The 10,941-nt window shown below is 46.3% G+C and overlaps 1 protein-coding gene across 1 annotated transcript; it reads right to left on the reverse strand.

Moving 5' to 3' along the window:
* Window positions 1-270: 270 nt before the first annotated feature.
* On the reverse strand, window positions 271-3,014 carry irf2bp2b (interferon regulatory factor 2 binding protein 2b). The gene is made up of 2 exons (XM_061026229.1): window positions 2,034-3,014; window positions 271-1,533 (listed from the first exon to the last, which is right to left on the reverse strand). Exons 1-2 carry the CDS (start codon window positions 2,767-2,769, stop codon window positions 776-778), a joined length of 1,494 nt encoding a protein of 497 aa, XP_060882212.1. The 5' UTR covers window positions 2,770-3,014; the 3' UTR covers window positions 271-775.
* Between the last annotated feature and the right edge of the window lie 7,927 nt (window positions 3,015-10,941).

The raw sequence follows: 10,941 nt of genomic DNA on the forward strand, positions 1-10,941 counted from the left end.
CGCTATTTTTAGGCTCTCGTTATCTCCAAACACTGGCAGAGCACGAGGCTCGGCAGAGAGCGACCTCGGCCCGCCTACGTGTGATTTACTGTACACAACGTTTATGCAACACACCCTCCCCTCCCCCCCCCCTCCTCTCCTCGACTTCTCTTCCTCCCACTCTACCCTGGAAGCCGGTTCGTTCCTGTTGGAAGGTATTGCATCATGGACTGAATCACAACTCGCTGGCTGAGTGTGGAAAAATAAGCAAAACCACAGAGACACTGGAGGTATTATTACAACGTCTGAAACTGTATTTGGCAAGATTTTTCTTTAAACAAGTGCATACATGTACAGCTAGAAGCATTTTTCTTTTTGTTTTTATTCCTTTTTTTTGTGTGTGTTTTTTTTTCGCCAAGTGCTCAGATTAGTCACATTCTATGTTTGGACGCAGGGAGCGTCTCCAAAAACCTACAGGACGCCCGAGAGACGTAAAGAAAAAACAGAGGTGTGATGGGCAGTTATGACGAGTACATACCTTTATCTTTTAAAATTATAGAAACATAAATGTATTGAAAAAGAAAAATCAAAAAAAATTATACAGCCATGTTTTTACGAAGCGTAACCTTCCCTTGTGTCCAATATGTACATGTCCGCCGCTGGGTTTCTCTGCTGCGGCCTCCTGGATGGTTCATGTCTGTGTGTTTTGAGTTTTGTCCTAATGTTGTTGCCGTAGTCGGATTACAAAAAAGGAAAAAAAAAAAACGTCCCAGAAAAAGACAGCTGGTCAACATTTTTACGGGTCCCTCTCCTTTTTGACCTTTATGTCCCCGGCCAAGATGGTGGCTATTTCCCCCTGCATGAAGGCCCAGGGCACGTTGGAGCCGACCAGCGGGCACCGCTCCCCGCTGGGGCAGTACACCTCGCCGGTGGCGCCCTGCTGCTTGATGCTCTCCCGGGAGCACGGGAAGCAGAACTTGTGCGACGGCACCGACGGGCACTGGACGAAGTGAGTGTCCTCCAGCCGCTCGTGGCACAGGGTGCAGCACAGCGGCACGCTGCCCGGCGCCACGGAAGAGTCTGGAATGCTCTGCGGCGCGGCGTGCGGGTCCATGCTGACGGGCGCGTGGAGAGCGGAGGGGTTGGCGCTCACGGGCCCCTCCCTCCCCGCGAGCCTCCTTTGAGAGGCGGAGGACGGCGACAGGGGGCTGCCGCTGTTCCTCCGCGCCCCCGCCGTGGTGGAGTGCACCTGCCCGGCGTCCTTAGGTGAGCCTGTGCTGCCCGCATTGTCAGTGGCGAGGATGAGCGCCGCCATGGGGGACTGGCCGTTCTGTGCTGTGGCGGCCTCGGGGGGCGTGGTGCGGGAGTGGGGGGAGATGGTGGAGGGGGGAGCTGTGGAGAAACCGGGGAGGGACGCAGGGGGCATCTTCAGGACCTCGGAGGGGGACGGGAGCCATGGCTGGCCCTCGCCGCCGTTCATCTTGGGGGCGCTGCCCTCCCCGTCCGGCTCTGGGGAGGCCTTCCTCTTCATGCTGCGTGGGTGCTTCCCCCGGTCTGAGGAAGAGGAAGAGGAAGAGTTAACACACACACACACACACACACACACACAACACCATGCTGCTCAGTACACACACACACACACACACACACACACACACACCATGCTGCTCAGTACACACACACACACACACACACCATGCTGCTCAGTACACACACACACACACACACACACACAATGCTGCTCAGTACACACACACACACACACACACCATGCTGCTCAGTACACACACACACCATGCTGCTCAGTACACACACACACACACACACACATACACACACACAATAACACACAGGAAACTTCTTAACACACACACACACACAATGAAGTTTTGTGTATGTTGCTGCTCCCTGCCAGCCCTCCGCGTGCACAGAGGTCTACGGGTCCGTGGCAGCGCGTGTTTTAAAACACACGTCAGCAGCGTGAAATGTGCTGACACATCACTTCACTTGTGTTCCTGTTTTTCATTCTCTGGGAGAAGCAGAAATATTCTCACCTGTCTTTGAGGAAGTGGCGCTCGTGTCGTATCCCATCACGCGCTGCATGGCCGCGTGCTCCTTCTTGAACCTGGAGTCGAAGGTGTGCAGCGCCATCAGGTCGCGCACTGTTTTACCTTTCCCCATCCACTCCTTGTGGCTGTCCGACAGCTCCGACAGGCTGTCCGGCCTGTGTTTGTCTTTCACGTCCTCCGGCCGCAGAGCCAGAACCCCGGGCAGACCCATCGGAACCGGGCGGCCGCTGAGCGCGTGCATGCCCCCGTTCACCAGAGGCACCAGGCTGGGAGGAACCGTGCTAGTCCTGCGGGGGTTCGGGCTCTGGCGGTTCAGCTCTGGAGGTTCGTCCGGTTTTGAAAATCCGTTGGGCATGGGGAGGCCGTTCGCCTGCCTCCCCCCCTGGTACTCCGGTCCCAGCCGGGGCGGCCGGTCGGACAGCGGGTACCGGTCCAGAGGCTGCGGGGGACGGGAGCCCGGCTCTCCGGCCGAGTGGTTCATCTCCTTCCCGGCGTGTTGGGGCTTCCCCGGGCCCGGAGAGCGGCCGTCCTGAAAGCCGTGTGCTCTCTTTAGAGACCGGGCGGTCTCGATAACGAACTCAATCCGGTCGGCCCCCTCGTAGTTCACACATCCACGGCACACGGCCTCGGTAAAATCCCAGATCATCGCCCACGGCATGCGGGGCAGGTCGCACAGATAGCAGGACTGCCTTCTGGAGGCAGCGACCGCCGCGGAGGACATGTTGTAACCCCGAAGCGAAAAGTCTCCAAAATGTCCGTCGGTTTGTTTACGTCACCGTAAAGAAAGAAAATAACCCGAGATTAGAATAAAAATGGCGTAGTGTTTTCAGAGCTGCGTCCTTTTCCTCAGCGCGCCTCCGTCTGAAGCTCGCGCTTACAATTCAGCTCGAGCTCTCAATGTAGGGCCGTGACGTCAGCGCCGACACTCGGCTCGTGCTCCAGGCTTCTATTTACTGGATTCTTCGACGACCCCTCGGGCGCATGCTCACTGCTGCTCTGGTTTATCCTGAGAGTTTACACCCGAAGATTGTCCATGTCTGAGAAGAGGCATCACTCTGTGCACTTTTACGGAACCACAAGAATAGAATAGAATAGATGTTTATTGCCATTTGCACAGGTACAGGACAGTACAGGTACATTGGAATTCTTGTGCGTTTCTCCCTGAGTCAGCTTCTACAAAAAAAAGTTAAAATTATATATAAAATAGACTAGCATTATAAGAAAAAAAAGAGTATAAAAGTACAAAAAAGTAAAAATAAATAAGTTGTAGTAACAGCTAAGTGATTTAAAATAAAGTGTACAGAAGCTATACACTGTATTAAAGCAAATATATAGTAAAAAAAATAACAAAGGAGATCACTGTACAATGAGATGAAAATATAAATATGTTTTCTTGTCTATAATTTTCTACATCTCTTATTGCACCTGAGGATAATACAATACAGCACATTCGTCTTTTATTGAGCAGAAGCAGTCGAGAAGCCTATCCAATCTGTCCGCTGTCTTATAGGTGTAAATGCTAATAATTTTTGCTAAGATTTAAGCATGTTAATTTGCTTTCATCACAGGTTAAACAGATTTTTGTTTTAGAAATGTTAAAAAAAATCCTGCCTCTGAATAGACAAAATGCCAGTCATAGATTAGAATTTTGGGGTGGCCATTCAGATTTAAAGGGGGCACATGCCACCCCTGGCCACCCCTCTGGACACGCCCCTGCCCGAGCGGTCATTCCCCATCCTGATTGATAAATGACTCAACACAGCTGTTAAACGTATTCATTGTAATCAACAGGTATCGTTCAGAAAACCGTCGGCTGTAATATGAGTATTTCCAACAGTTATCAAAGCCAGAGAAATCCTTAATTCATAGTTGTAACTGGACGTGTGTTGTCGTGGTGACCGGCATGACAGACGCGACATGTTTATAGTTGCCATGGAAACACCGATTGTCACGTCAAAGACCTCTGCATAGGGAAGCGTGAGCTGCTACTTTAAAGCTGCCGTATTTGCCGCTGAGATTAAAAAAACGTCATGTAAATTTATTCTCTTTCTCAGGTCGGTTTCACCCAGTCGTCATGACTACAGTCAACTCGGAGTTCCTTTTCATTGGGGGTTTGGTGGGGGCAGAATCACTCCCATGATTCCCCGCCAGCCTCGAACGTCATGTCACGTTATTGTTTTGATTGAGAGCCCCCTGGTGGCTGAATTTACATAGAATCAACAACCAAACTAAAAACAAAGGGCTTGATAATTGTATGTAGCTTTCAAAAGAATTGGAAAAGTGTAACCGCTAATAGGTTAGCTAACAATGAATGCAACGGCGATAGTTTAGTTTAAAAAGTAACAGCTGTCAATTTTTACCTTAATGATACAAATATCATTGGTGTTAGGTGCATGTGTGAACGACCACATCTAGAACATTTTAGTAGTGCGTATGTGAAAACGCCATGTACAAATACAAATTTAAACAATGTAGGAAATGTAACACATAAATGCTGGAAAACGTAATCATACATTTAGTCTACAGTAGTCTTTTTATCTTACTAATAAATTAGTGTTAACAGTGTATAGAAAAATACCTTTGGTAATCTTATCGTATCTACTCCGAGGTACAAATGGTGTCTCTGGAATTTGAGGCAGAGTGAGAGCTCTTGCGTCTATTTCCGCCTCTCTGTGTGCAGGGAACCAAAGAGCTTTTATAAATACCAGGAGCAGAGCAGGGAGTTCAGCTGACACACACGTTATTTCCAGGTTCAACAAGTGCTTCACCCGCGGACTTTATTTTGGAACACAAATTATATTTTACTTTATTTATTTTTTTTATACATGTTTTACTGTCTAACCTCACGAGCATTAAGAATACAACTACAAATAAAACATCTCTGCAGTGCGAGAGAAGTTATTCTCAGGTGTAAAAATAAAACAGCTCAGCAGAAAAAGCCTGCTCAGCCTGCAGGCTCAGTTTTCTCTCGCTGCTCAATCCTGCTGCTGAATTCCAGACACCGTGCCAGATACCAGTGACGTCACACAGCGAGACAGCCAATCACAGAATTCAGCCGTTGTTACCAAGCAAACTGTAACTCTACCTCCGTCCATTCAAGGCTGTTGCTGAGCTGACTGTACTCAGAGGACAAACAGAGAGAGCTGTGGACTACAGATAAAAACCTGCTCACACTTTTCTGAATGTGCGACACATTTTAAACGATTTTAGATATAAAATAAATAACAAACAGTTTGAATCAACGAGGAGAAAATAACCTTTAGAAGAGAGTAAAAGTTTTTTTTCAACAAAATGCACGGCCAAAGGTTAAGTAAAAAAAGTATGGCAGACCAACACGTTTCAGCTCATGAGAGCTTTCATCAGGGTGCAAAGGTCATGGAAGCACGACATTAAATAGCTACATAAATTAACTGAAAAATATGTAAACAATAGCGTACAGCCAGAGGCGCTGCTTGTCAACAGGCAAATGCTTGGGGCTCCAGTCCAGTAAGTTTTTGTCAGTGACAGGTTTGGCTTGGTCAGCAAAAATTAAAAATAAGAATCTTTTTGAGGTCAGTAAATTATGGGTTGTAGCTAAAAGGAAGGAGAGCTGTAAGGGTCAAATTTAGTGTCAGAGGAGACAGACTAGGACTCGAGGTATTGGTGTGTTTTGGTGTGTGTCCACTAGTGAGTCAGCAGCGTCGTCTCTTGCTCACTGATGTATCACAGCGGCTCGTCTCCACTCGTCCCTCTGCTGTCAGGCTTCACTGCATCATGACGCTCTCAGCTGATGGAAAAAGAGAGGAAGAGGAAGCCAGTGTGTCATGTGTTTTTCCAGCGTGGCCTCATCGGCTGCAGGCAAATTGTGCAGGAGCAGAGAGCTGTTTGCATCCTGTAAGGGAGTTCACACATGAGCGGAGTTTATTAAAATCTACACAGAGAGAGAGAGGAATAAATAAAGAGCTGAGGGGTTACGTAAAGTTTGTGCTTCAGTTTAAATCTCTCGAAACTGAAAATGAAACAGACAAAGTAAAAAAAAAATCTGTTTTAGTTTTACTGCAGAGTTTTGTGTCAAAGTGACCCAAAAAGCTCTGACATGCACATGAGCTGGATGTAACCTCCAAGACTGAAAAATGAAGTGCTATAAACTGCAGTTCCTCCAGTGTCCACTAGAGTCTGTCTCCTGCAGTGAGTCAGTCCCCATAGAGCTCTATGTTAAAATAAACATGGAGCTCATTTCTTTCTTCAACTGTATGGGCTGAATGTTTATACAACTCACCTGTTTACTTTATACTAAGGCTTAAAGGGATGTAGAATTAGGGGGCGTGGCCTCTTTGAGTGACAGGTGGGAGCTGCTAGCTGTCTGCTATGTGTCCCTTCAGCTAATACATCACTGACCTTTGACCTCTGGGCCGTGTTTGTGCTCTTGGAGCCTTTTGGAGATTTGTTCCTGTAAATATCAGACTAATAATCTGTCTCTCTGTACAAGCTTTATTGGACTAACAGACCGTCCAACAAGTCCACTTTTATTTACATGTTAGCAACAATTAGCAGCTAATCTGAGTCTGTGAGAACCACACCTGGACCGTTAGCTCCTTCAGCGTTCCTCATAAGTTTCTACACAATAGCTGACTAGCTCTTTCGCCCAAACATGAATTGACACAGACTGAAAAGCTTCTCCAGTTCCACCTTTTTTGTACAAATATGGTCACTTGTGGTTCCAAGAAACAAAGATGGTGACGAGAGAGAGAGCGGCCCGGCTGAGGCTTCAAAAAGTGAGGTTATCAAACCAGTTGATGTTGTCATGGTGGCTACGTCTATTTCTCATATGTAGTCTAGGATTTTAACCTGCAGCATATTCATTCGACTTTTCTCACATTATTTTTGTTGCTTCTTGTGGTGATGGTGTCGATGATCGTCGTGGCAGCTGCTCGTCTCAGCCTTTCTCCTAATGACCCTTTACAAGCTGCAGATTTAACCCCCCCGCTGCCCGCCTTATAAATCCCCTCAGTCAGCTGACTGATCATCCGCTCGCTGCCTCCCACAGCGCCGAGGGGAGAGGAGGGGGTCCGTCATGTGATTTCACTTCTCAAATGGAAACACAAACATGAAGTGAGGGCAGGAAAGACATTTCCCACATCAGTCACTCAGCACTTTAAATACACACACACACACAGACACACACACACACACACACACACACACACACACACACACACACACACACACACACACACAGACGATACATCAGACTCAGTGACTCTAGCCGTTTTTCACACATTCACTCCTGAGAATATCAAGATCATTTAAGTATGACTGATCCAGATATTCTCCTGACCTGGCTGTTCACGTATGCACCTCAGAGTGGGAGAGGGGAGGGGCGGCGGGTTTCCTGAGGTAAGATGAGACGTAAAAAGACAACATGGAAGTGTAGAATGAAGCAACAGAGTCCTCTATACGACGCTTTAAAGGCTTTATATGTGATTTTTTGATCCAGCAGATGTCGCCCTTGAGCACCAGCATGAAACCAAAACAACTCGCGCTGCATTGTTGTGTTAGCATGCTAATGCTAGCGATCTTTATTCTGCTCGTATCTTCACACTGCATGTAAATTTACCTGAAATGAGCGTGATCTAGAAACACAGTTAAGCAGTGAGTACAGTATGTTATTCTTCTTTTCTCTAGTCCCTCAATTAAACAACTTTTATACACGAGGGGAGGAGTCAGCCGGCCGTCCCGGCGATGTAAACAAAGTGAAGATAGGACTCTGAAAACTCTGAAAACATCACAGACAGTGGGACTCGGGTGTTACACCCATTGTAGACAGTCATGACTCACAGAGTTATTTTCAGAGGATATACTTGATTTCTACATTTAAGAGTGAAAAATCACATAGAAAGACTTTAATGAGAATATTTGTCTTTATATCAATGCTACGTGTAGTTTAACAGAATCACAATATCTAATGTAATGTCTCGGCCTCTGAGCACTCCAGTCTCGGGCTTGTCTCGGTCTCTGTTAGTCTGGTTTTCCCTACAACACTTGGTGAATCACAGATATCTGTAGTTTATATCCAATCCAGCTTTTTGATGTTCAAACATCTACCTGCGTCAGAGGAGGAAAAAACAGCTGGTTGTGATGTCACAGTGTCATCAGCATACAGTCGAACAACACAGGCATAAAAATGAAATATCTAATTTAGTGATTTAATATAATTAAACGTTCTTCCTGAACACTTTATACATCGTGTTTGTGTAAGGATTTACTTGCTAACTTCATATTTTTCTGCTTTTTCCCCAGAAAAAAGGATGCAAAGATCGAGTTGTGTGATGAAACCAGCAGGAAAAGAGGAGGACTTAACGGTCAAAGTGACTCTTTGAACAGACACCTCCGTGCGTCTGTAGATCCTGTGTCAGGCTGTAAAGTAGTGGTAGTGAAGCGGACTACAAGCTAATGAAGCTCTGTCACTTTTCTGCCTGATCAGCGGATCTTTAAATAACCTCCTCGTGGGACGCTCACAGACTTTGCAGACTCGGCCCTCAGGTCTTCAGGGGTCGACCGAGGCAGTTTATGGAGCTTAGTGGTTTCACATGAGGTGGGGGGGAGGGAGTCGTCTGCTCGGTGGGAAACAAGCCCGGAGAGACGCAGAGCTGGAGGTTACACAGAGGTCAAACTGGAGCGGTTAACTGTTTACAGTCGCAGGTCAAGCTGCAGAAACTCACCCCGACTGAACTCCACTCCCCTCATCGGAAACATTTCAGAGACGACACCATCTCTACCCGAGGCCTCAGATCTAAGAACCTCTCATCGTGTTTCTGATCGCCTCAGCAGAGATACAGATACGATGAAAAACAGTAATTAAAGCTGTGATTACCAGCAGAAACCCAGAGTAAACAGAACATGAACATACTGTATCATCGCCTTATTGAACTGCTGCTTTTTTCACATCCTGCAGATTCCTGAGAAACTCGACTCTTTGTTTGGACCCGTGTTTGTCTCCTCATGATGAATGTACGCAGGGTGAAGTGGGATTCAGGGGATTTCCCCTCCTCTGGTCTATATATCAACACTGCTGCTGCTGCTGCTGAACTATTTTTACCCTCAGTGGTGACAAAATTAATCCTCCGCTCACAATGATTTATGCTCCTTCACAAATAGACCAAAGTAAATATCTCATGCTCAAAGAGAGCGCATGCAGACTCGAGCTCGACAACATGAGTGAAGTCAGATGAAAAACCAGAGATGGACTCTGACTGCACGGCGTCTACTCCACGTGTTGATTGATCAGGTCATTGAGCAGGTGTTGCCTCTTTCTCAGCTGCTTGTAGATTTCAGAGATTTTGGTGTTAGTCAGTATTTTACAGTGTTTATGAAGACGTGCTTCTTCACTACATGGTGAGGTGGAGCAATCCAATGGCGCTTACAGGCAGCCGGTGCAACGCGGGATACTTTTGCCTCTGTAAAGCCTCACCTGGTTTGCAGGGGGTCAGCCCTATGGTCCCACATTTTTAGGGTTAGGGTTAATTGGGTGTAATTGGATACCAAATTGGGAGAAAGGGGGATAAAATCTGATAAAAAATTTTGAAAAAGGAAATCTGGGAACATAGGGCCTAATTTTGAAAAAAATCTTAGAAATGTGGGAACATAGGCACGCTCCCGTTTGCGGCGTGTAACGCACAGAGGCGTGATTGTGAGTCAAAGTCGTTCCATCCTTGAGCCACCATCAGAGGGAGTAACGTCCGAGCCTGCGAGGTGGAACAACCCGGAAAGAGGACAACTCCCCTGCCACCAAAATATCGTGTCTTGTACCCTCATCCTCCTCGCTCCGTGTCTGAATGGGGGGGTAAAAGGATCTCAAATATAAAACATGCAATAAAAAGTAATGGAGCAGCGACCGTTGTTAACAGACTGTTGTCATAGAGACAGGACGGACTTGCAGCGCTGTTCTTCTCAGCGCACAAAACGCTTCATGCAAAGCGCTCTCGAGGGTCCGAGGTGGACAAAGGGCCTTAAAGAACAACTCTTGAAATTCTCCGGACATTATGTAAAGAAGATCAAGTTTGTCCTGATGGCGGTAAAATCAGGAGCACGCTTCCTTTCCCGACATTGATCATGTGACATCTGTGTCTGATGTTCTCTCTCTGTCTCAGTGTTGTGGAGATGGTTTGTTCTTTTTTTTTTCTTTTTTCTTTTTACATTTTTTATTGCACTTAAAAAGCAAAACAAACATAATAGATGAATGGAAAAACAGACAGTACATAATGATTAGTTAATTAACAAAATATACATTTTGAAAGAAATGTGCTGGAGGAGCCAAATAAACCCAGAGGGGCTCGTCGAGTGGCCCTCCTAAAGAGAAACATGTAACACAGAGACAAATTATTAATGTAGTCCAAGCAAAAACAATAAAGCTAACAAGAACACATACTCCATAAGGTGTAAAAGAAAGCAAAACAAGAAAGATACACATTAAAGAAGAGGGGAAAAAGGAAAATAAGCTCTTATGGTAGAGAATGATTATGATGGCGCGTTGCTTAACTGGCCAAGCAGGAAATAAATGGTTTGTTTTTTAAATAAGTTGAGGCTGGTGCTGTTTCAAATATGATTGGGTAAATTGTTCCAACAATGAGGTCCTCTGAATCTGATAGAGAATTGAGAAAAAGATGTCCTTTTCCTCCACGTGTGTCTGATGGTGTTTAGCAGCTGTTTGCTGAGTCGCGCTCGCTAATGAGGTGAAACTTTCATCTTCTTCAGACTCCGTGAGACGAGAATAAAGAAGCAGTTTGGCAGATCTCTCCGTCTGCGCTGGCAGACATCACTAATCACCAACAGCTAAACACCGATTCAAACGGTTTTTTTTTTTTCATTTTCAACATCGTGTTTCAGAGTCGCTCCCGGAGGACTGCACGGGGCT

Source organism: Labrus mixtus, chromosome 2 (assembly GCF_963584025.1).
Source record: "Labrus mixtus chromosome 2, fLabMix1.1, whole genome shotgun sequence".
NCBI classification, from domain to species: domain Eukaryota; kingdom Metazoa; phylum Chordata; class Actinopteri; order Labriformes; family Labridae; genus Labrus; species Labrus mixtus.